This window comes from Ambystoma mexicanum, chromosome 5p (genome assembly GCF_040938575.1).
Source record: "Ambystoma mexicanum isolate Mex_15411 chromosome 5p, UKY_AmexF1_1, whole genome shotgun sequence".
In the NCBI taxonomy this organism is placed as follows: Eukaryota; Metazoa; Chordata; class Amphibia; order Caudata; family Ambystomatidae; genus Ambystoma; species Ambystoma mexicanum.
The window spans coordinates 695,904,730-695,931,373 of record NC_090930.1 but is presented as its reverse complement, the minus strand read 5'-3'; the positions used below and the strand labels follow the sequence as shown (position 1 = coordinate 695,931,373).

General features: G+C 44.3%; 1 protein-coding gene across 5 annotated transcripts in view; it reads right to left on the bottom strand.

The window, feature by feature from the left end:
- The window catches only part of GABRA3 (gamma-aminobutyric acid type A receptor subunit alpha3), a 2,265,987-nt gene that overhangs the window by 636,613 nt on the left and 1,602,730 nt on the right, over positions 1-26,644 (bottom strand). For all 5 annotated transcript variants that reach the window (XM_069613066.1, XM_069613068.1, XM_069613067.1 and 2 more), the window contains one exon: positions 4,531-4,613. In XM_069613066.1, coding sequence (XP_069469167.1) covers positions 4,531-4,613 — 83 coding nt within the window. The remainder of the gene's footprint in view (positions 1-4,530; positions 4,614-26,644) is intronic.

The window sequence follows — 26,644 nt, the reverse complement described above, 5'->3', positions numbered from 1 at the left end:
AATAATTAAAATAAAAATATACATTTTCCTTATGAAATGTTAGATTGATGTTGATGTCTGATTATGAATCATAGTAGTGCTATATAAAGTCATTTTTCCATATAATCGTTTTATGCCATCAATCCTTCGAGCATGAGAATAATGCCCTTTACAGACAAGGTTTATTGCTGTTGTGTAGCAACAAATCTTGGTCATTAAAAAAATAGATATATTTCATGCACTTTGGAACAAACTACTAAACCGGCAACATAAACGAGACACTAGTATTTTGTACCACTTCACTGCTCACTACTTTCTTCCCGTATTATCTCTGCTTGTATTAACCCAGTATAATTTTGCTGTGCCTTTTTCTATCTGTTGCCTTTTTTTAAATCACTGTTACCACAACAGACTAATGTAATAATGCATGGCCAGTGCTCTCTATAAAAATGAATGTATTCAGCAAATGAACTAGTTTGTTCTTAACCCATGGTTACTTCTCTTCTCTTCGTTCTGAGATGCATGTCTTTATTGTTCTTGCATGTCTGTACAACTTGTGGAAAATACAGCGTATTGGAACAATATGTAGATATAACATCAGCACCACTCACTCCCTAATGAGAGACTAAAGAGATGGGATATGTGTAGTTTGTGTGTCTCTAAAAAACGTAACTGTTTGTAGATGTAAGAGTCTAACTTTCATGTTAAGCCTCTAGATCCCCCAAGGGCATACGCATTGGCAATAGTGATGTATATTTCAGGCTAATTAATTTGTGCCAGGCAGAAGGCTCTGTAACCCCATGCCTCTACAGGTCCAGGAGACTCATGCCATTTTGTTTTATGATTGCTGCCCAACTTGTGTATAACATGGGCAAATTGCATGGAAACTGCATAAGATTAGTAAAGAATAGCAAAGTAAACTTGTTTGTGACTTCAGAGAGTACAGGGCCCCACAAAACGCTCTGCTTATTCTCTTTGCCCAGAAAGGTTGAACTACAACTCCCAAGAGAGAGTTGTAATCTGCGAGTCTCCTTATAAAGGAAGCCTTCATCTTCATTCCCGATTGTATGTTTGCCATGCGGCACGTTCGCTCCACGCTGCTAGCTATTTTGTGTAGATACATTGTATAGGGTTCTTAACACTGTTTTAGTTTCGATTTTTAGAAAAAATTTGAAATTGCTTGTTATTTTTTTTAAGGAAACTGCATAAGATTAGCAAAGAACACCAAAGTAAACTTTTGTGTTACTTCAAAACGCACAGCACCCTACAAAACGCTCTGCTTAGTCTGTTCCCCAGAAAGGTCGAACTACAATTCCCAAGAAAGTTGTAGTCCACACCTAGCCTTATAGGCCAACAGGCGCGATAATGGTGTCTGTCTGTGGTATACAGCTCGCTTCTTTTCCATTATTTCCTAGTTGATGATCATCTGGTGAGTATTTATATGTCGCACCCTTGGTTAATCTTTTGTTGGTATTAGATTGCACTGTTATTATTCCAGTCTAGTGAAACTCTGAACTCCATTAAAAACACAACAGACAGGTTGCTCTCGTTGTGTGCTTTGAGCAAAATCAGGCAAGTCAGTATTGACTGTCCATCACATGCCCACTGTTGCACGGAACTATATGTATTCAGGGATCCAACCATGCATCCCCCCGGTAGGGAAATGGCCACACAAATCCCTCAAACTATATGCCACCCGAAGGCAGAAATACACTTGCTCATAGGATTTACCGCTTAGGTGTAAGATAGGATGTCGGATTTATGGGTGTGTGCATGCATCCGGGGTTCTGATATAACTTCGGGGTGCTCGTACTCAGTGTTGCAGGGTGCAGGAACAGTTTAAGGGAGTTTGCATGTAGATTATCCGATTTTTACCCGTGTTACGATAAATTATATGCATGTCTTCAGGGTGCCAGTAACAGTTACAGGGGACCCTGCGCATGGTCCCCGAAATGCAGGCCTGCTTGTGGGGGACACCATGCACTGTTTTGAGGGTGCATGTATTTGCTCCTGGGGAGCACGCAGAGGTGGCTGTTTCTAGCTCTTTTTGATTTGCGTGGGGGCGTGTATACGGCAATCTGGCAGCAACATTTATATACGGTTACTTTGCTTGAACAATCCATGAATAAATGGAGGGCGCAGAAAAACTTCTGTATGCAGGCTTGCATAATGACGTTCTCAGCGTGCAGGCATTGCAGGATTTCTGAGCACTTTTCCATGAATAGTGCCCATACTCCTTAGTGACGTGTGCAAATAGTTATTAACTACCATCTGCACCCAGATGTAGTCTCTGCCAGGACCGATAAGGTGTGTGCGTTAGAAATATAAAAATAAAATCTAATACAATCTAAATCAATGGCACAGAAGAGGTTAATTATATGCGTAGTCAGAAAATGCTTGTGCAGCACTGATGCACTTCAAGTTGTGACTAAGAAAATGGGAAGGGCCAGTGAGGCTCCATTTAACCAATTTCCTTCTAACTACCAGTATCTCATATCTCTTTACAAGCAATCATCTACTTAGTTCTCTGAAACGCAAGATCAGCCCTGCACTGTAAATAAATCTCCTTTTTACTCCGAGCAAATGTTCCCTGCAGTGAGGGTCTCAGTGTCTCCACAATAGATCCTGCCACAGGCTCAACATCACCAAGCCTCTGTCCCTGCAATCATAATGCTTTCTACACTCCCTCCACAGGATCCCCATCATCCGCAGTAAGTTCCCCATGGTAGCAATCCTCCACAAAAACCGTCAGGTCTGAAACCCTTACACTGGGTAGGAAACATACAACCCTCAAGTTAGCCTCACTTGCTTATTTTCAAGGCATTCAATCCACAAGTATACCTCAATTAGATTTTTGCCTACAAATTGCTGAGAACTATCTGTGCAATAACTCCGGTTAAACCACCTCATGCATTACTCCATCAGCATACTGCAGTCTCCCCGCAATGCATGCCTCATCAGATTCAATCTGCGGTATTCAGCCCGACAGCTCTCCCCAGGTGAGTTGGACTGCAGTCAATCTCTAGCACCTACCCTTCCAGACTTAGTTTGGTTCACCAGGATAGGTGTTTTCCATTTGTAAATGTGAAGGCCGCTAGATAATTTACTGAAGGAAGGAGATGGTGGGTAAGGAAAGCATAGTCAAATTGGCGCTGTCACTGGGGATGCACAATAATTGTTCATTTTGTTAAATTAAACACAAGCAGTGAGAACCAGTGTCAATTAACCATTGTACCACTGGAGTTGAGGTCGGGACAAAACTACATCTGTTACAAAATTGTTCTTCATGTCATGAGAAGAGTCTTCAAATTGTGACATTGCTATGCCAGTTACCAAGTAAGGTGGCAAATGTTCTAAATTCTCTTCCTTACCTAATTATATTTAGGCTTGCACTCAGAAATACACTCAGAAAGTAAAAAACCTAGGCTGCATTTGGCAGTACGGTCTGAGTTGTAATCTTCATGTTAATCAGATTGTGAAGTCAGTTTATTTTCAGTGCAAACTTCTAAAACCATGGCTATCTCTTATCTTGAAGAAAGATCGACTGGCATTGTTCGGATCATTAGTCAATGCCAGGCTAGATTACTGCATTGCCCTTTTGAAGGGCATTCCTAAATATCAGCTCCAGAGACTGCAGGTAGCCCAGAATTCGGCGGTTCGACTGACCTTTGATCTACCCAGGAAAATTGCTATTTTTCCTTTTCGAAGGAGCCTTCATTGGCACCCAGTGCAGCAAAGGATTATGTTCATAATTTTGTGTATGGTCCTTAAGTGTCTTCATGGTTTGGTCCCAGCTTATTTATCATCTAAGACTATCACCTGTCCCCCCAACCGCACGTTACGAGCTGCGGGACAAAGTCTGTTGGTGGTATATTCTTATAGAACCTCTACGTGGGATGACAGGTGTTTTTTTTGTAAAGGCCGCCAAGTCTGGGATTCAACTTCCAGATAACCGCCGACAAAGCAAATCCCTGAGTATATTTAGGAAGCAACTGAAGACCCGTTTGTTCATGTAAAATCACATATTTTTAGCACTTTTTCAATTTCTGTGTGATCATTTCTTAATTGTCACCTGCGCCCAGATGCAATCGTCTGCCGGGACCCCCTGGCATATGCGCTATACAAATGTATAAAATCAAAATGAAATCTCTCTCCCCAACGTTAGGCATCATGCCATACTGAGCTATAAAATCAATTGTGTTCACTTTTTCAGTGGTTGTCAAAAAGTGGAATGTGAATTTCTTTCTGATTGAAAGACGGGGTGGATAATTCTAAATTGCTGAAAGTCCATTTAATGAAGACTGTTTTGCTCAATGCCCTTTTTTGTCACTCAATAAAAGAAAAGTGAAAACAAGAGAGTGAAAAGAGAATCTCACAATGCAATTGTTTCAAGGCACAGAAGTGAGAAGGCACTTCCGCGAAGCTAACAGTTTCAACAAAGCTATAATGAAATTCGTATTTGTTGCTTTTTTTCCATATATGTTAACTGAAATAATGACACCATATTCAGGCATGTTCTGTTTGTTAATGAACATTAAAAAAAAAACTTACAGCTTCCAAACTTGAGTGGGCATGCATGCACATCCATGGGGAAGTCCTCCAAATGCATCGGACACTCAGCGTGGATTGTTAACCTGAAAGACAAACAGACACAGTGGTGCATTAAGCACTCGCCAAGGAAGTCAAATAATGCCGGAACTGTAAGCCGGGTGCTCTCGATTCTTTCAACATCTGAGGAGGAGTTTGGGGTCGATGGGGTTCAGGAAGAGGAGGACATGAGGGCCAGTGTAGGGGCTGGGCTGAGTGACCTGGTAACATGCAGCTTAAAGCCTAGCATGTCGAATTTATTTCCGAAACCCACCTTATCTCAACCACATCAGTACTTGGACATCAATTCTGTGTTCATTTAAGTACTTCACAGCAAAGCTACAATGCCGCTGTAGCAGCGCAAAACATATATTTTAGTATGTCCCTATGTTTAGACAGGACTACCATTCTCTTAACACAGTATATGGATTTCTGTTTTACCTTTAATGTAACATTACCAGCATCGATGATTTGTATTTTTTATTTCACAGTATAAGCATGAATCAGACATCTGATACTGCAATCTTGCAAGACCCCATATTGAAAACTGTGAATATTTGATCGGACCCAAAAACTGCAAATCTTTGAACAACTCAAACTTGAATGCACGCCCCTGGAACCAGGGACGGGTAAGTACACGAGTAAAACATTCGTCTCAGACCGAATGGCAGGCTGCACTTGCCCAGTTGTAAAAACGCTGAAGCATCGACTTAGCTGTTCATCCTGCCGACAGTGACAAATCAAGTGGCATTTAAAATGGGTTAATAGAAACGCAATTTATTACAGCGGTTAGAAGCTGGATGCATCCGGCATGAAATACTACAAACGTACACGCGATTATAATGCATGAAAACAAAGCTAACTTTGTTGAAATCAAATGGCATTTGCACAACTTTAATATTTATTTGAAATGTTTAGAGCTGTAGCACATCACCCCTCATTATTTGTCTATTGACATAATCATGTCACATTCACGTGTTTTACTGAACAAAATACTATGGGCTTTAATTGAAAACATCTGAAAAAGAAATGTTCTTAAATGCACCTTTCTCTGGTTTCTGTGCTGCACAGGGTAGCGGATGGTACAGAGAAAAACAAATTGTCTTGGACCTTGATATATTATCAAGTGTTAATGGGGGACTATTAATAACCTATAACTATCGATTGACTCAGGTCCTACGCGAATGGGTCTGCCTCAGCGTGGTCAGTGCCAGCCCTATTTCAGCTTTGTGGTATCAGAAAGCGGCTCCTGCATGCAGGGAAACGTCTCCCAGTGGGTGGGACTCCATTTTGCGGTGGACACATACTTATTGGGTCAGCCATTTGCTAAAGCACCACCATCTCCCGACTCAGCCAGATTTCTAAGCTGATTTGTTATTAAGTAGCTATTGGATAAAGACCAACATTCGTTCAAATTCCATCCATTTTCAGACCAGATTTGATCACACAGGAGATGAAAGTTGTGCTCAGCAACACCGAAGATGCTGCATTGAGCTTTGGCTTCTGGCCCAGGAGACAGAGTTGAATGCACACAGGTAGATGTTCGAAAATCCACATGAAATAAAAGGGCAGTGGTGTAAAATGGTTAAAATGGGTTGGGTTGGGATGGGGTTTGTAACGCAATATAAGGGTAAAAAAAGACAGGGGCCTCAGGCGGGTCCCCCGGGGACCCCCAATATTAAAAAGAAACATATAATTGGTGTTTTTCGGTATTCTATCCACAATGAAATGTACCACTGTGTAATGTCCATCGGTAAAATCACATATAATTAATAGGATACAATAACTCATGAATGCAATTTGGGGCAAACCTTTGCGGGCATACTTGTGAATGGAATGGTCTGCTGCACTCCATTGTTTACTATTAACATGCACATTATTCAGTAGTTACTTTTTTGAAAAGTCGATCTATCACTTCACGTGCCACAGGTGTGCAGGACAATGCCATGCATTCAGTAGACATTCTTAGAATGCCTTATTGAAGGTGAACCTGGAGGATCGTATGGCTTAAAGAAGATTTGTGCAAGAACTCCATGCACGGCAACATTTCAAGTTGGCCTATGGAAGTCCCTCAAGAACTGAGGAGGCCAGTTACACCTAGTGAATGGTAGGCTCACCCACACCCTGCAAATATCCACTACACATTCCTGTGCATGGCACTTATGGGAATACCTTTTCTTTATTGTTAGAAGGTAATATGGTCTCTAGACTTTGTGAGGGCGTGTATGTGAACGCTGGGAGTCTGTACTTACTTAGGGCCTCATCACGAGTTGGGTGGGAACACCGGCGCTATTAGCGCTGGCGTTAATAGCCCTACCACCAACCCCCCCCCGGTGCTATTAGCACCGGATCACGGGTTTGGTGGAAAGGTTATTGCCCATTCCCCATTGGGCCCATTCGGGAATTCCTCATTCCCCATTGGGCCCAATGCGTAAAATTTGCGCTATTACCGCTGGCAGATTTCCTGCCGGCGGTAAACGCGCTGAAAATCGGCAAATTTGCTGCAGATTTCCCCCCAGCTCAGAGCTGGGGGGAAATCCCCCAAGGTCATGATCTGGCGGACCCTTAAATGCAGCGGTAATAGCGCTACCGCCGCATTTAAGGGTTACCTCCAAACTCGTGATGAGGCCCTTAATGTGGACATTGCCTTCAGGGGCATAACAGACAGACCTGCCGCCTCTGCAATGCAGGGTGACCTTCTCTATTAAGGGGCTTACACACCATAACTAAGGCCGATATACATCTATGGATGGCAGGTATCTAAGGGGCTGTGATGAATTGCCATGTGGCAAGGGTGTGAAAGCCCTGGCTTTTTTGATTTATATTCAGTAATAAAATGATGCAGGAATTCCATCTCTGATAGGTCAATCCGCTGTTTACATTCCTCTTACGTAGGCTCCATACCAAAATACTAGTGTTATCTGTGACTTACTACATAAGTATCCTGATTTACAGCATCTAACCTATCAGTGTCTCACAGCAGGTTGGAAGGTCACAACAGCCCATTTGACAGCTCCAGTGACAGCCAGGTAGCTGCAGCACACATGCTGCATTAAAGATATGAGCTTTTATACCAAACGCATGAAGATGGCAGAATTAACTATATGAATAAAGTTATACCTGGTTTAAGACATGGTGCATGGCCCTACTTATGATCATTACAACCACATTCATTTGATATTGCACATGTGTCAGCCCTGTGGGCCAATTTCAGCCTTGGAAGGGTTACGCGTATTCCCCCAGACAGGCCAGACTGTGCCTTATTGGCAAGAATGTAGCTTGGTGGGATTGCCTCTTTTTGTTCCTTTGTAAGGGCAGGAACCAGCCTTCTCCCAGGGACAGCCACTCTACAGGATGGTGACCTAAGAGCAGGAATCAAGGGAAACACCCATTCAGAAAGAGCCAGGCCTCACACAAGGTGGCTGCATTTCTGAAGGTTGTGGTTTCTATTGAGAAGGGAAGTGGGCAGAATTAGAGTAGTCAGGCAAACTCTCTTCAAGGGAAGGCAACGTCTACAATTTAGAATATCTCTGCCTCTTTTTCCTGTCCCCTTCACTTTCTGTAGGACAAAGCAATTTGGGTGTGATGTTAGAAGGGCAAAGTGCACTCATTTCAAGAACAGGGATTAGACCCCTAAAGTGGGGTAACTTTAGACCAATCGCCAGTGGACTTTTCCTTTTAGAAGAAGGGGTCCCACACTACTTCTTTGTAATAATCTTGAAGCATCATTGGATCATCACTTGATTAGATTTTGTTTGATCTTGCTGAGAGAGCAGTCTTTTTTTAAACCCCTCCAGTTATGAGGTCAAGTCAGGTGTTCCAAAGGCAGAGGCACACTCTGTCCCCTAACCACCTGCAGGGCTCATTGTGGGTGATCTGCTGCTGGAACAGGACCTGCATCTCTGACAACCACAGTGGTACCCAGGACCTCATTGTGTTGGAGGACCCCTGCAGTTGTGTGCCAGCCACTTCCATGTTTGGAATCCCGAGAACAAGCAACCATCTTGTCCCTGAGTCCCTGGAGTGGGATTCACAGCAACCTCAGAAGTAACCTGCTTCTGTAGCGAGACCAGCTCTATGCCAGCGACAGCGGTACTCAGGACCTCACCGTCTTAGAGGAACCCCACAGTTGTGTGTCAGCCTCCCCGATGTTTGGAAGCACGAGAACAAGGACCCATCTTTTCCCTGAGTCTCTTGAATTTGAACTCACAGAACCCTGAGAGCCAAGACAGCTAGCTAGGATCCTAGTGCTTTTCACCATTGAACTGCTTGGAGCATGTTGCAAGTACTGTTCAACACACTTGAACCAGCAGGAACCTCTGTTGCTGTGTTTTGCTCTTTCCTGATCTTCACACAGCAGCAAGAAGTCTGCTTCAGCGCTGCTGAACCACCAAGAACTGCAAAGAAGGTACTATTGAATGGTAACTGCCCCTTGCTCGATTTATGAGCCCTAGAGACTGGTTATGTCACCTTGAACCCTTTTTGCTCACAAGTACAAATCCGTTTTCGAGAATATTGTTGCTTTTGCATGGCTTTACCCTTTATTCATTACCCTGAGTGCTGCATCTACTATCTCTGCTTATTCGTGTACTTTCCTCAGAGTTGGGGTTCAGTGTAGTGTTTTTGTTCTTCTAATTAGTTATTATTGTACATGATGTGCTTAATTATAGTGTATATATTTTTATTGAACCTCAATTGGACATTTTGGAAATTTCTTTATTTTGGACTGTTATACTTCACTGTTTAATTGCTACTGAACCACATGCACACCCCTCTTAAGAGTAAAGCCTTTTCTAGGACCACATCACCACAAATGGTGAAGGGGCATATGTCTTGAATGTGAGTGTTTTACCTTTATGATTGCTTTGGCTCTTGGTTGGTAGAAGTGTGAGGGCTGAGTGGGAGTTTTAGCCTCTACTCCTCCTTGTACTGGGCAGAAGTGAATTTGCCACAGGGGCCCCTCGCCCTATTTAGATGAGGGTGCCCATTATGTTTTTGTTATGCTGCTATCTGCTCTACAGACTTTCTCTATCTTTCCTGCTCCTCTCCTTCACACTTTCCTTTAGCTTTCACTGTCTTTCCCTTCTCCACTATTCTTTTCCAGCCTTCCCTATGTCGTATTCCTCTATCTTGTCGTCTCACACCCAAACCGTCTCATTCACCTTGAGCCACATTATTGCATGTCTTCTGATCTACTGAGTGCCCTCTCCAAACACTCCCCTGTAATCTAACCTAAGTGATTGACAACTGCTGTATTTTATGCAACACCTACCGTAATTACCCATAAACCATCATCTCCACTCTTCCTTCTAAACTTGACATTTACAAACTTATCCCTATAGTCACCAGAATGTCCTCATCTCTGCTGCACTCAATGCACAGTAGCATCTACATCTGATAAGGTTTGGAGTACCTGCATTTTACGAATAGACATTAAATGACTATTGCCCACCTTCATACTAGTTGTCACTCCCACCGGCACCTTCCTTGCTACTATTGTCTTGTTTGCAGCAACCTGCATCTCCCACCTTTCAAAAACCACGTTTTCCTAGCCACCTGTTTTCTTTACAATGAATTACGCCCACCCCTTAAGTTTTTACTCTTCATTGTGCTACACCCTCATTGGGGTTTTAATGTTGTGTTCATATCTATTTAGTATCATGTAGCTGTCTTATATATTTCCACAATATTCCATCTTGAAATTGTATGCAGGTGCCAGCTGTTCAGTGATTAACAAATGAGCACTGCAGTGTCCAGAAAGGTATTGCCATGAAGCAGGCGTTGATGCTTTAACCAGGAATAAAGTGACTGACAGTCTTGAAATAACTGCTTTCTTAAAAAAGCAATAAAACATTGGTGTCCATTTGTAAAAGATTATTTACTTGGAATTGGTTATATATGTAAGTGTGCATAGCAACACGACCATGACATGTAATCGAAGAGGAATAGCTAGTCTGTTGTCTGCAATCACTACTTCCCTGATTGGAGGAACTTGTCTGATTCTGTTCTTCGGGGCACAGTGGAGTCGGAGGATTCACAGGAAAGAAGGTTCTTTTGAAGACTAGGAGACAGTCTTTGCATTCATCATCAAGGAAGGATGAAACCGAGGCAGCCATGCCTGCGTGCCACCTCCGTGATACCCTCGGAATAATTGCCTGGGGAATGGATTGACTGACCTCTTTCCTCACTATCCACCCCTCCCTGTTGCAGCTGGGCCTTTTCTACTCCGCCACTTCCCTCTCCACCTGTGGCGTCCACCAGGGCTCTCTTCAATATATCTCTTGCTAACCTTATATCCTCCTTCTCTCCTCACTTCCAGTGTTATGCTAATAGCACAAAGCTTTCTTTCAAGCTTCCCTCTACTACCTCTTCTTCCTCCTCTCTCATCCCTGATTGTCTGACCACTGTACAGGCATGGTGTGCGGCTAACAACCCTGTCTTAATGACAGTAAGACAGAGATCCTTCTTATTGGGACACCTGTGCCCTATTTCACTCTTACCCTCTGGCCGTCTTCCTTGGGACCTCCATCTTCACCATCCTGTGAGGCCAAAAACCTTGGTTTCATCTTCGACTCCTTTCTTTTCTTCACCCCTCCCATTTTGGGGCTTGCCAAGAAGACCCACTTACAGCTTCACCTCCTTATAGACAGTCTCCCTTTTGTCATCTTTCCCCAAAAGCTCAATGTTTCAAGAGATCTGGCCCTCTCAAGGCTGTACTACTGTAACAGCCTATGCCTCAATCTCCCCCTTTCCTCCCTACGCCCCTTCAGCTAATCCAGAATAGGGCTGCAATAATTATCCTTGGTCTCAAGCCCAGGGAACGTTTCTCTCCAGCCCTAATATCTCTCCACTGGCTCCCGGTGGCCACGAGGATCAAATTCAAGACCCTCTGCATTCCCACAAGGCTTTCTGGGGCCTTGGACCATGCTATCTTCAACTTTCTCTCCTTAACTACTTCCCTGCTAGAGCCCTCCACTCCTCTAACTCCAACTCTCTGCTTGTCAATCACTTCTCCAAGCAGAGAGAAGGCTGGTGCCCTGCCTCCCTGCCCCTTTCTGACTTGAACTGGACCTCCTTAAGTTCTGGAAACACCTCAAGAGCCTATTTCTTTCCACCTCTTTCCCTACTCTGCCTATCACTCCACTGCAGCTGAGACTGGCAGCTTGGACCTTCATGAATCTCACCGACTTCCAGGAACCAGCCCAGTCGACACAAGCACCCTCCCCTCCAGCACTGCCCTTGTGGGACCCCCTCCTGGCAGCTTTGGGATTCCTCCATCCTTGCACTTAGCCAGCGGCCTCCTCCCCTGGCAACCTGCAGCACTTCCCTCACCAGCACTTGCCCATACCTTGCTCCCCCCCTCCCCTATCTCCTGCACTCATCTTCACTGCACTTGCACGTCCAAATGTCACAAGGCCTAGTAGGAAGACAATCATATATTTACTGTCTTTTTTTATAGTTATTATTTACTCCCCTTCCTCCCTCCCCACTTGCCTTGTGGCACCTGGAAACATGATTATGTTGTATAAGCGCCTAACAAATGCTCAATAAATAAATGGTAAAAGAAGTGGAAGTTGATAGGAAGTTGGCAATCTTTAGAAATATGCTGCTGATTGATCACCTCCATAAATAAAATGTTAAGTATCTTATGGGTCCTGAATAAAGCGGCAGAGGAGAAGCCACAGGGCCTGCTGAAACCGGTTGACTGATTGAGAGTATGGGATGTCCAGTAATCATTAGGACTCCCATATAATTGAATAATAGCTTTTAGTGTTTTATAACTCAAATATTCGATCATTCCAATTGATCATGTATAGGAGGAGATGAGAGAGAGCAATGAATTGTGTAACTTGTAACCTTCTCAATGCTCAAACGTCAGCCTAAGGCGGGAGTCTTTTACTTATTTATAACCATGTTCAGTTCAGCACATTATCTCATTTGAGGTTGGCTCGATTGGTATTAATTAGCTGGCAGAGATATAAGTAGATTTATGGAACACCATTACTTTTTATGTTAAAAAAATCAATAAATGCATACAAACTCTCTCTAAATTATGAACTGTAAGTGACTTCAATCCAGCACTCCAACTAAGTCAATGCCTATTATGGGATGCCCAATGGAAGCCCTTATTTATATATTTTTATGTCAAAGTTCTTTAAATCTGGATGATGAACCAATATATAACGCTCCTCTCTTTAAATCTCAACGACCTCACTGAGCCAAGAAGTAGGTTTGTTTTGCAAATTAAAAGGTTTATTTGAAGAAGTGAACAATATATATATATCACACTTTTATGAATAGAATAATATCTAAATAGCACACTTATGAATATGAACAGTGATCAGCAATGGGTAATATTACAATATCAACAATCTCTTTAATCACTTAGGAGGAGGAATAGGAAGGATAAGGTAGCAGAGAATACTTTATATGGTTCAAGGAAATGCAATGATAGGAAAGAATGCAACACAGAAATAAACTTGATATGGTTTCAATCAAAAGACAATGGGCCTCATTACGACCCTGGCGTAGTCGGTTTATTCGCGGCGGACCCGTCCGCCCTACTACGAGTTTCCGTAGCGCCATGGAGCGTTTTCCGCCTGGTTTTTCCGGGCGGAGAAATCCATGGCGCTACGGGACCTTGTCGTTAATTACGCCACCGTATTTTACGGTGGCGTAATTAACGCCTTCCCCACTCCCATTATACCCTATGGGGCAAAAATGGGAATGGGGAAGGGTAAAATGGGGGATGGGGATTTACCGCCCCGCCAAGGTCGGAATGGGGCGGAAAATCCGCCAACCCCCATGGCGCTATCGGCAGCTTTCCGCCGTGCTCCATGGTGCATTTTGCACCGCGATTTCCGCCAGGGTCGTAATGAGGGCCAATATAATCACTTTTTCCCCGTGTTACTACTCACTCCCCCACTACGCAATATGAAAAGATGGAAATGAGGGCACACAGGTTTCAGAAATATTAATTAACAATGCATTCCAATCCCAGTTCCTCCAGCAAGCTTAGAGAGAACAGGTATGATTTTAAAACAGGTCAATAGGCGTATGAATGTGATTTGCAATGAAAGGGAAAAATGCTAAAAATGACTTTAATTCGTTAAATGGGATTCAGCACGAGTGAGAGTTACTTTGGATTGATTCAGGTCGACACTAGCAATGATTCATGAATGATTATCAGATTGAAACAAATTTCAGCAGTTGAAAACAAGAAACAGCTATTCTGACGTGGTGAATTTGAGCTAAATTGCAATTCGCAGCAACTTTTCCATGTGCGGGAAACACGATTGCGGAAAAACTGTAAGGAATTGGAATGTCGTTTTGGGTTCGTTGGAAAGCTTAGTATCTTAGCTTCAAAATGACAGTTACATTTCGGTTCAAAAGTTACAGAGGTTTTTGTGAAGGTAGATTTTTCAGAGATAAAGTCAAGATTCAAAATGACAGATTGCGCTTTACAGATTAGGAATCAATATGGACTTATACTAACGGCTATGAAACTACAAGATACCTAATGGGAAAACCACCAGAAATAGGGCACCTTCCACTCTGATTGTTGTGCATCAAGACACTTGAAAAAAATATCAGCGCATAGATGATTATTGCTACAATTTATCAAGAATTATGTGGAGGAGAGGAGAATTTAGGAAGACAAAAGAGGTTCTATAATGCAGTTCTGGAAGGGTTGAAATGGTTGGAATAGGTAACTTTAAACTAAGAGATGACTATGGACAGTTCTAGACTAGATACTCACTCCTATGGCTTTGGAATGGAGTGGGCCCCGTCAAAGATCTGGTCAAGGGTTTGGCTAGGATTCTCTCGCCACCTGACAGGTCTCAGTTCTGCTCTCAGCACTGCACTGCGGTCTGCGCGGTCTCTTGGACTGGATCTGACGGGTTCTGTATACAGCTCTGCTCTCTGGGTTTGGATCTTGGTTCTAGCACAGGGTTGTTAGCTAGAATAGCAAAACAGCTCAGCCAGGCTGTTGAATGGTTTGCTTAGGTCCTGTGGAAGTTTATGGGTTAGAATCAGGTTGAAAAAGTTCTAGACTTTGGTTCTAGAGTCTCTGTCTGGATGTTGTCTGGATCTGGTCTGGATCTTCTTGCAGGGTGCTTCGCCAAGAAATCAGTTGAGTAGTGGAAATGTGTGTCCTACCTGTCCTCAGCAGTCCCTATTTATGAATTTCCAAAGTGGGTGGGCAGGCTGATTCTCTATGCCCAACTCTCCAAAGATCTGATAGGTCAGAGGATTCCCTGTCCCCTGATTGGAGAAAGGAGCAGCGTGTCATCCTGTGTCATCATGTGTCATGTTTATGGCTTAGGGGAAAGACCCTCCCCTTTTCTCTGTACAGTATATCATATTTTTCATAAAAAACATATTTACAATATACACAACTTGTTAATATTACATACATTACATGACCGATTAATTAAGGTACATTTCTGCTCAACTCTCATCTTCCTAAGAGCTTTGGTTCAGAAATGACAACTTTTTCGCACTTTTGGTGGGTTTCTCAATATTAGTTCTGCACCAATTTTTAAACATACATTCACACCCCATCTGGGCACATTTCTGTAATTTGTCCGGTTCCTGGCATAAACACAGTAGCTACAATATGAATAATTCCAGGGTTTGGTCTTAGACCATCGCACGGAGCCCAGCTTAGTCTTAAACTGTGAGCGAACCGTTCATTTTAACAATCTCAAAGTTTCACATTTTTGTCAGTTCAGTGCAATTTGTTATAAACATTTTTCCAAAACATATATTTGATGTGCTTTCTGAATCCCCACAATGCTTTGTCTCCACCTCAAAGGTCTAGGCTGACTCAGAGGTCACATGTCTCTCCTTCCTGCCAGCAGTTTGTTGTCAGTCATGCCTGAATTAGCATTTTCTATTCAGCCCAAGGATTCCTTTGTCTGCACTGACCGCAACAGGCCAGGGTGCCACTCCCAGTTCCTTTTGACACCAGCCTGTCAATCTTTTAGCCAAGGGCAGGGGGAAGTCTCCTTTGTCCAGGGAGAAGGTGTGGAATTTGTTTGAACACATTGTTTGACATTTTAACTCTTAACCCAATGTCTAAGAATTGTCTTTTCTTATATTCTTATAATATAATTCTCATTTTTAACACATACATCAAACAATTTCTAACTTGAAGCCTATTCACAATATAGTTTTAAATTGTATCCACCTCTTAGGCTTCTGATAGCAAGTCTTTCTTTGGCATAGTTTGAGCTCAATGTACAACTTTACCCAAAATGGTTTTAAAACGCCAGCTTCTGTTAAGGGTATTACACCCATTTTTGATAGATTTCTTCCAGCAAGCAATCCTTAAAAGTATAGTTTGTTCATATATATATATATATATATATATATACTTCTGTGGACCTTATATTTAAGTAGATTCTTGCAGGAGAATGATGTTGACCACCCAACAAGGAGGTTGGATCTTTTTGGGTGGTTTGTGAGCCATGATTTCTACAAATTTGACACCAAATAAAAACAGATTTTTGAAAACAGCTTTGTTTCTTTTGCAATGATTTTGCTCTATGGAGAGCCAAATGATGGGTTTTGGCAGTGGTCTCCTGTGTTACCACAGACATAGGCACAACGTAGATGGTGGCCTATTTTTCTGGTTTTCACTGCACCTTTTCTGGTGATTTCTGGTGAGCAGCATGTTTTCCAGCGGCCATTATGATGTTTCTGCTGCCAGCAATACACAGTGATGTTGTAGGGCTTGGATTAGTGGGTTAAGACATCCCACAAGCCCCCCTCTTGCAATGGTCGTTGATCTTCCATCAATGGAAATGTGCAAGACTGGGATATCAGCCTCATCTCTCCGGAATCCACAAATGGAAAAGTTCAGCATCTCTTCCTCCATCAGGGGTGGATCGATCGGTTCTCCTCGCCAGTCCTGATGGGATTATTGAGTGATACTCTGCTCCCCTCGGATCTTTGCTCCTGGTCCCCGGGTCGTCCTCCTTGGTCAGTCTCCATGGTTTATCGCTCTCTCTCCTAGGATGACAAAGCAAAAAACATATTTGTAGACATTTCCCCACCACTATTAATGTAGTGGGGCGGACATATACATTTGATAAATTGGGACATTATTATTATTGTATTGTATAGACTATATGTGAAATATTTTAGGGTTGGAATTTTATGGATCTGGAGTGGCCCCCTCTGGGGTTCCAGAAGACTTCTCCAGTTGCTGAAGAGTGTGCCTAGGATGGCAACACTTTCACTGATTGATATGGACCCACTTGTCTTCCCCTTCTGCCAAACTGCCTTTGGGGATGTGGATCTTGTAGGCGACTGGTGAGATCTTGTCTACAATTTCAAAAGGTCCATTCCAGGTAGGCAGACATTTCCGCTGTTTGGCCTGGTTCCTTTGGAAATTGTATAGATAAACCCGGTCTCCTACATTGCATTCTTTTCTGGTAGTCTTTAAGTCATAGTAGGTCTTCATGCTGTCGGCTGATCTTTCTAGATTTCGCTGAGCATAGGCAAAAGCATGTTGATGGTGTTTTCTCAAATTTTCAACATACTCATGAGTTGTGGAGGCATTGATCAATGTCTGCTCTTGGGTCCTGTAAAGCAGATGCTGGGGAAGCACGATCCTGCATCCAGTCATCAGCTCAAACAGTGACATTTTAGTTGCAGATGAAGGGGTAGATCTGATGGCCATTAGGACAAGAGGTAATCAGATATCCCAACTTGGCCCAGAATCTGCCACAAATGTTTTTAATATGCTCACAATGGCTTTGTTGTATCGTTCTACTACACCACTAGAGGCTGGTCGGTAAGCAATATGTAGCTTCCTTTTAACCCCAAGTATCTGCCACATCTTTGTCATCACTTTGCTGGTGAAATGGCTCTGTCTGTCTGACTCAATCCTTTGGGGTAGTCCAAAACGCAAAAAGATGTGGTTGATCATCAGGGCAGCTGCTGTGTCTGCCTTGCAGTTTGGGGCCAGGAGACATTCCACCCATTTAGTAAACAAGCATGTCACTGTCAACATGTACTTGTTCCCCCTAGAGGAGTGAATCATGGGCCCAATCAAATCTACTTGCAAATCTGACCATGGCAGTGTCATCCCCTTCTTTTGGAGAGGCGCACGGTGTGTGAGGGATGTTGGCTGAAATTGTGCACACACAAGACACCCCTTCAAGTATTGGTCGAGGCCCTGCCCCATGTGTGGCCATTATGCAACCTCTATTAAGATTTCAAGTGTTGTATGAAACCCCCTATGACCGGCTGTGGCCGCATCATGGGTGTGACTTAACATCAGGCTTCAGAATGAGGTAGGAACCACCTGCTGATCATGGCCAGCTAGGGATTTCCTCACCAACAAACTGTCTTGGATTCGGAACATTTTTGATATTTCATCAACACTCTGAGGTCCTCTTTCCCAATGTAATTGGTATCCGTCTCCTTACTCCATTGTGCAGTTGAAAGATCATTGTGAGCATTTGTCTGGGACCTAGTGATAGCAGTGACCTGGATTTCCCCCAACAGGGACTTGATCACTATTAGATCCCCTTGGATGGCCCTGGTTTTGGCCAGCTGATCAGCTAAGTCATTCCCAGTTTTGTCTGGTCCCTCTACTTTGGAATGACCCTTGATCTTTTTCCAGTAGATGGTCATCCCATTTGAGGTGACCAGATCATCAATATTTTGAATTACCTTCCCATGTTTCAAGGGATTATTATTAGCACATAGCATGCCTCTTTTTTTCCAATTAACCAGGTCCGTTCCGTACATAATCTGAATCAGTGATTATGACCAGTACGTGGAGTTGATGTTGGATAGCAGTGAGGATGGCTTGATGCACAGCCATCAACTCTGCCACTTGACTACTTCGGGGACCAATCTTGTACCCAGCGGAGGGTTTTGGGGACTCATTCACCCATGCATTCCCTACGCCGGCTACAAGTTCTTTTTCCCCGTTGTTGTCAACATGGTAAGAGCATCCATCCACATAGACAGTGGGCATTCCCTCACACTTGTCTTCTTCAAAGACTTTGTGTGGGGAAATGTGGTATGCCTACATGTTGTCCTTGATTTTTAGACTTTCTCCCTCGAGCCAGTTTTCTTTTACACAATCATGCAAGTCAGTCAGACCTTGCGCGAGGGGACTCTTCTTGTTTTGGCCATATCTGACCTCCACAGGAAAGCCTTGCATTGACAGAATCCAGAAAGTAATTTGGGAATTACTCACATTTCCGGCCTGGATTTTGTCACTTTGGAGATATTGCCAAAGCGCGTGTGAGGAATCTCCACTATGATGGGATACCCCTGGATAAACGGGCGGTAATTCTTCAATGCCCACACCGTTGCCAGGTGTGCCTTCTCACAATCGTTGCATTATTCCACCACAGAGAATAATGTTTTACTCTCATAGGAGATTATTTATTGACCTTGTCATGCTTTTGGTATAATACTGCAGTGAAGCATTTATTAGAGAACCCTGTCTCCAAGAAGAACTCCTTGTTTCTGACAGGGTAAGCTAGGCAAGGTGCTTGTGAGAGGCTTCTTTTGAGTTGTCTTACTGCCTCAGATTGTTCTGGACCCCATTCCCACTTAACCCCTCCCCTTCAAAAGATGAATCAGGGGTCTTGTGATCTCTGCCTAGCCCTCAATGAACGTTCTACTGTAATTAGTCAGTCAAATGAGGCTCCTTAGTTTCCTGCAGAGTTGTCGGGTCCTTCAGTTTCTGGAGCGCTTCCACTTTCTTTTCCTGGGGGCAGAGACCCCGAGGATTAATCTTATGCCCCAAGAAATTAACACGGGTTCTACACCACTGTGCTTTCCGGCGGCCCTCAACTGTGTCAGAACATAACGGATCTCCGCTATGTGTTCTTCCACAGTTGAGCTTTTGATGTGGACATCATCTACATAAGCCAGGTTACCCCTTGCACCCAGGTCGGGCATGGCCTTATGTAGGAAAATGTTTAACTCATTGCCGGAGTTGATTTATCCGAAGGGAGTCCGGGTCCATGTGTACTGCTGGCCCCCAAAGGTAAAAGCCAGCTTGTATTGGTCCTCCCTGCTGACAGGTACAGTCCTGTATCCATTGGTCAGGTCTATTGCAGTGAATACCCGTGACCCCTGGAACTGGGTCAGCCCTTGGTCAATGTAGGGAAGAGGCCATCGGGAAGTATGGACCCGTTTGTTGAGCTCCCTAAGGTCGGTGCAGAGTCTCCACTGGCCGTTTGGCTTCAATATCCCCAGCACTGGATTATTGAAGGTGCTGTGGACTGGACGGATTATCCCACGGGACTCAAGGTTCTTAATTATTTCAGTAAGAGACTCCATTGATGCGAGAGGCAAGCAATATTGCTTCACAAACACTGGAGTCATACCCGGTTCTGTGGGAATTGTTGTTGTGTGGATGTCGGTGCAACCACAGTCAGATTAGTCCACCACAAAGAAATCTTAAAAATCCAAGAAAACTTGTTTCAACTTCTGCTTCTGCTTCAGAGTCTCACAGGCATCAGCTAGGTTGACTCTCTCTTCAACCATCTGCCTGAAGCCTGGAAAGACTTCTGGTTTAGCTATCTCAGCGGCCTCCTCCAGCTGGGTGGAGAAGTCCCTAGTCAAAGTGCTGATTTGGACTGGTGGCTTCAGGTCGGAAAGGCAGCCCTCATGGACCTGAAAAATCACCTCATCCCTCCTGAAGTCACAAGTCACATCTTCCTTACCATGAGGGCAGGAAGTGTACACCAGGAAGTTTACCCCATGCCAGGTAAAGATCCTGTCTGGTGTTGTGTTGTCATCACTGTCTCTGTCAAAACAGTCCTTGGGGACTGGTCCTAACAGTTCATTTCCTAAATCAATGGAAAAATGTTGGTTATCAACCACTGTTCCAATAATGGTGCCTGCGGCTAGAGTGATACTCTTTAAGTCGCTGTTATCCACCACTATTGGAATGGTGTCATGTTCTATATTGACTAATGGTGTTGGGTTTACCCCCAACCCTTGCTGTTGGAGAGAAGCATTGAGATGAATATAAGCATCAGGGTTTTTCAATTTCTGTCCTCTTTTAACTTTCACTTCCGTGGAGAATTGTTGGGTCCTTTCTGGGATGGTGACTTCCTCTCCAATCTGAATTTCAACTGCATAAGGCAGCAATTGAGCTGACCTAAATGCTTTCTCTGGATCATCAAAGCTCATGGGATTATCTGCTAATCAGGACCAAGCTTTGAAGTTTATTAAGTCCAAACTAATGGCCAAGCGATTGAGAATGTCACTGCCTAAGTAAAAGGCGGCAGTGACGTCTCGCACAACCCAACAATTATGGACTATGCTCTCGTTGCCTATGGAGATTTTGAGCATGCACCTGCTTGGCAGGAGATGTTTGGAATTTGATGCTTCCAGATCCCTTTCCCATTTGTCTATGAGTCTAAATGTGAGAATGGCTGGATCTTTTGGGAGTTGGCGGAACGTGGCTTCGCTGATGAAGCTCTTACCGTTGTTCACACACACTCGGGCGAGAACAGAGTCCTCCCTTCATTTAACTGAATTGGGATGAAAAACTGCTCTCTAATTTGCTGAATATCAGCCAGGCTCTGAGCTGATTTCACATCTTTCTAGACTATAGGAGTGGGAATGTCTGATTGTGGATTGGTAAAGAATTTCAAAGTGTTTCCTTCCTGTGTGGAATTCCACCTTAGACTGGAAGGAAGGTTGATTTTCAGAAATAGAGAGGACCCCCAATCACCAGTCTGTTGTCCTACTGCTATTACCGTCATGTCTGGAATTTGGTTGTTCCGGAAGTGAAATTCTACTTGGTCAGATTTTTGTTCAACCATGTGGCATGTGCCGTTAAACTAACATGGTTGACACTCTGTTTTAACTTTATCGGTTGGCAAGTCTGGGTCCAGAGGACCTTGTTTACACAATCTATTAGGGGTGACAACCTTCTCAGGAGGTCCTTCCCTAGTAAAAAAGGGATGCCCTCTGGAGTCACTACTATGACCGGATGTTTCACCTTGTGTCATCCAATTTTAATGTCCAAATCTGCAGTCCCCTCGGCGGGAATTTCCTTCCTGTCAAAGTTCTGAAGTTGTCCGGGAAGAGAGGTGAGAGGAATTTGGTATTTCTCTCCCCTTCCTGAATTCAGTTAATCAAAGGCCTTTTTGGACAGAAGGGTAGATTGGGATCCAGTGTCCACCAGTGCCAAAATTGTACCCTGCCCCTGTACTTGAACTGGGGCATAGTATCTTCCCTCCTTCTCTGCAAGGGGGCACAGATAATGCACATTTTTGGACAACTGGTGGGCTAGTTTCTTAGTTTAGGACATAGAGAGAGAAGAGATTTGGCCAGACTTCTGTGGAGAGTCTTGGGAATCTGCAAGAAAAAGGTGGCAACTAGAGATGGGAGAGGTTTTGACTTCCCCTGGTTGCGGGTTCTGGGCCGCCCCCTCAGCCCCCTTTTGGAGGCAGTCACCAGGATGGGTTTGAACCAGGGGATTTTGATGCTGTTGGTTCTGGGATTGGATGATGGGCGACGCTAGCACAGTCCCCACATCTACCAAGTCTGAATTTGAATCCCTTGGGACCCATTTTTCTTTGGGAGGAGTTCCCCCATCTCTGAAGGAGAAGGTCCCTTTCCCAGGATCCTCTGAGGATCCCTCTTCTTCAAATTGGAAGATCTGTACCTCCTCCACAAAATGGGTCTGTTTGGGTCCTTTGTTTCTCCTACCCCCCTCTGCTCCTTGGGTGGCAGAGTTTCAGGGGCAGGAGATTTTGTTTCCGGTTCCTGGGTTTCCAGGGGCTCTTTACAAGTGGGGAAGAAAGCTTCCTCCAAGGCTTTACACCACCCCTTCCCCTTGTGCCTCCTCCCTGGGAACTGGTGAGTTGTCGGGATGCTGCCCCCGTCATTGTTCTGGAGCACCAGGTCCAGAGTTTGGGGCATTCTGCACCGTCATGCTCATCTGAGGGTTCTGCTGAGCCCTCAGCATGCGACCCAGATCCTGTGCCATGTTTTGGACCTGGCGCTCAAGCTGTGAAACCCGTTCAGGCTGATACAGGGTTCTGTTTTCTCCCCTTGGCTGATCCCGGGAAGGTCAGCTATCCCTTCTCTGGTAGTACCCCGGGTTGGGAAGATTTGGGGACCCCTCCACCCTTGGCCTCCCCTCTCCCAGATTAGGTTGCCTGGGCTCAGGAAAGTGGGGAAAGAAGGATGGATGATTCTGGGGTTGGAAGTTCTGTGGCTACCTGGGGAAAAAGTTCTGCCCAGGATTTGGGGAATTTCTGCCCTCCTGGGGGAAGTTAGGAGGGCTGTTCCCTGGGTTAAGTGCTTGGTTGGATTCCCCCCTTAAGCTGGAGGAGTCCACACATTACCCAGGATGGGCCGGCCTGTAGAGGGGACTTACATAGTCAGGGGAGTGAGGGATCCCATTTGTGGGACTACCTCCCTGACTTCTTGTCTGTGACTGGCCCGAGGGCCTTCTGGGCTTGGAATTATTCTGTCAGGCAGGTTTTTAGGCCCCCCCATCTCCAAATCTAAAATTGGGGCAACTTTTACTTCTGCCACCTTAGCAGCAACAGGGATGCTGGTCGGTTTGGGGCTTTTCTGAGCATTATTTTTATTTTCTATGGGCTTCTGCACCTCATAGATTCGGGTGGCCTGTTCAATGACCCAGTCTAGTGACCTTTTCTCATGAAAATCTCTCACTAGCTGGGTCATGATGTATTTTGGCAGCACATGGAAAAACGTATTAACAAATTCTTTACTGTCCGTGCGCACCCTTTTGGCAGTCTGCGCAAAGGCACGCTTCAACTCATGCACAAATTCTTGTGGGCCTGATCCTCCCCACGTTGTAAATTGTAGACTGCCTTGCGAGCCACTTGGCGATTTCTATGAACAAAAAAGTGCTTTAAGATGGCCGCCCTGTATGTGGAGCATCTTGAATGATTTTGGTCCTCCAGCCCAGCAAAGAAACTGGAGTATTCTGGGGAGAATGTCCATTTTACGTACTGAATGCAGCTACTGCTGTCTTTCAAATGGAAAGTCTCCATCATTTGCTCAAAGAGCTCTAAGTGTTCCCAAACAGAATACTTGGTGTTCTTGTGATAAGGCGTGATGACACTCCTTATTGCTTTAATCTGTTGTAAGGGGTCCTTAAGCAAGGCCCTTTTTGCCTTATTGGCCTTCTTGGTTCGGGTAACCCTGCTCCATTCATCCTCTGACTCAGAGGCACTGCTCCCAGAGGTGCCCGTCTGATCTTCCAGGTTTTCCCTGATTCTGCAAGCCTGGGAATGGCTGGCAGAATGTGGGGACCTAGTCTCCTGTGTCCTGGGATGCTCAGAGGAGTCTTCGGATTCCTCCTTGCTTCCAGGATTTGATGGGTACCCCCCAACTGACCTAACTGGGCAGAGGTTTTCAGGATGCCCTTAGTGGGCCTACTCTCCTGGGGTTCCCCACTAAATTGCACTGTACTTGGGCGCCCATACCCGGATGCCTGCCCATCTATTCCTGGGAGGTACTGGCCTATGAGCCCCATACTTCTGACTGGATAGTAATCTGCCATCCCTGTGGCCCTGGGCTCATGTACGCCAGGGGACATGGGGTTGGCAGAGTCCAGGGACTGGGAGAGATGAAGGCCTCTGGTACTAGGGCTCCTGTGGTTATGCTCAGGTGTTTCCCTTTCCCAGCGAACCTCATCTCTATCAGCCCCTGCTCCCTGTTGCCATGCAAGAGCCTGAGCTTTAAGTTCCTCAATCAAGGCCTTACTAGACTCTATCAGTCACTCTTGCATGGCTAACTGTCGCTGGAGCTTGTCATTGTGCTGACAGAGAGCCTAATTTTCTCTCTGTGCCTCCTGGTTCGTCTTGGAGTACTGGGCCAGTCTTTGCTGCTGGAGGGTTACTTCCTGAGTCCCGTCCCTACTGTCCTGCTCCTTTATTGCCAGAGCATCTTCCACCCTCCTGGTGTGCTCTAACAAGTTTTGATGCTCTTTTTGGAGGTCACCCCTTCCCTGGAGGGCCAAGGTGATTTTCTTCCAGCTTCCCTTTTAAGTTACAGACTTCCTGGCCTAAGGTATCCCTTTCCTGAGCAAGAGCCTGCCTCTGCGCCGCCAGGTCATCCCTCTGGTGCTCTTCCTCAAATTCTGCTTGGGTGTCAAGGTCTTTCAGAAATAATGTATTGCTCTCTGCCTTCTCTCTATCTAGGTGGCTTTGCAGGGTGACTACCTGCTCTGTGCATTCCCTATTGAAATCCAGTTGTTGCTCCAGCTTTTTCTGGCTCTGCAGTAGGGCGTCCAAACCTTCTTAATACTCCTTCTGCAAGGCCAGAATTCTGGTATCCTGGTCTGCCTTTTCCTGTTGCAGGATACCCATATCCTCTTTGATTTTAACTAGATACTGCCTACTTTCGTTTTCTGACTCCTGGCTCCTATGCAGCCTCTACTCAGAAGATTCCAGATCAGATTGTGCCTTCTCTAATGCCATCAGTTGCCTACTTGCCAGATCTTGGTCTTCAGCACATTTGTCCTGTATGGCTCCCATAGACAAATATACGTATGCCGCTACCCTGGCAATCTTATTGTGCTCATCCTTGGCCTCAGGGGCCATATATAGTTCACTCAGGGCCACATGTAAGGGACCCTGATCTCTCCAGACATCTGACCCAGTTGCAGTGATCTGTTGTGTGAATGCCTGCAACCACACATTCTGGTCCTGCTCAGTCCATTCACCTCTCACAAATAGCTTATGTAAAAGGTGCTCTCTAGCTATCTTGATATCTACCAATGTCGCCATTCTGGAAATTGATTTCCTTCCTGACTTACAGAAGTTTTTTTATTTTATTTTGCAAAACAGATTGTTTCCTGAGAGCGTTCCTTTTTGAGGGGTGCTTTTACAGCATAACACAGCGTGGTAGCCCAACAGGATTTATGTATCCTGTTAGTTAGCACACTGCACAAGCGGTAGGTCTAATCCAGAAGTCCCGCTACCAGCCCCCAATCTGTAAGTGACTTCAATCCAGCACTCCAACAAAGTCAATGCCTAGTATGGGATGCGCAATGGAAGCCCTTATTTATATATTTTTATGTCAAAGTTCTTTAAATCTGGATGATGAACCCTTATATAACGCCCCTCTCTTTGAATCTCCCCGACCTCACTGAGCCAAGAAGTAGGTTTGTTTTGCAAATTAAAAGGTTTATTTGAAGCATTGAACAATATATATATATATATATATCACTTTTATGAATAGAATAATATCTGAATAGCACACTTATGAATATGAACAGTGATCAGCAAGGGGCAATAGTACAATATCAACCATCTCTTTAATCACTTAGGAGTAGGAATAGGAAGGATAAGGTAGCAAAGAATACTTTATATGGTTCAAGGAAATGCAATGATAGGAAAGAATGCAACACAGAAATAAACTTGATATGGTTTCAATCAAAAGACAATATAATCACTTTTTCCCCCCTGTTACTACTCACTCCCCCACTATGCAATATGAAGAGATGGAAATGAGGGCACACAGGTTTCAGGAATATTAATCTACAATGCAGTTCAATCCCAGTTCCCCCAGCAAGCTTAGAGAGAACAGGTATGATTTTAAAACACGTCAATAGGCTTATGAATGTTATTTGCAATGAAAGGGAAAAATGCTAAAAATTACTTTAATTCGCTAAATGGGATTCAGCACGAGTGAGAGTTACTTTGGATGGATTCAGGTCAACACTAGCAATGAGTCATGAATGATTATCAGATTGAAACAAATTTCAGCAGTTGAAAACAAGAAACAGCTATTCTGACATGTGGTGAAACTGAGCTAAATTTCAATTTGCGGCAACTTTTCTGCATGCTAGGACGTGCGGTTCAAAAGTTACAGATGTTTTTATGAAGGTAGATTTTTCAGAAATAAAGTCAAGATTCAAAATGACAGATTGCGCTTTACAGATTAGGAATCAATAAGGACTTATACTAAGGGCTATGAAACTATAAGATACCCAACGGGACAACCACCAGAAACAGGGCGCCTTCCGCTCTGATTGTTGTGCATCAAGACACTTGAAAAAAATATCAGCACATAGATGATTATCGCTACAATTTAT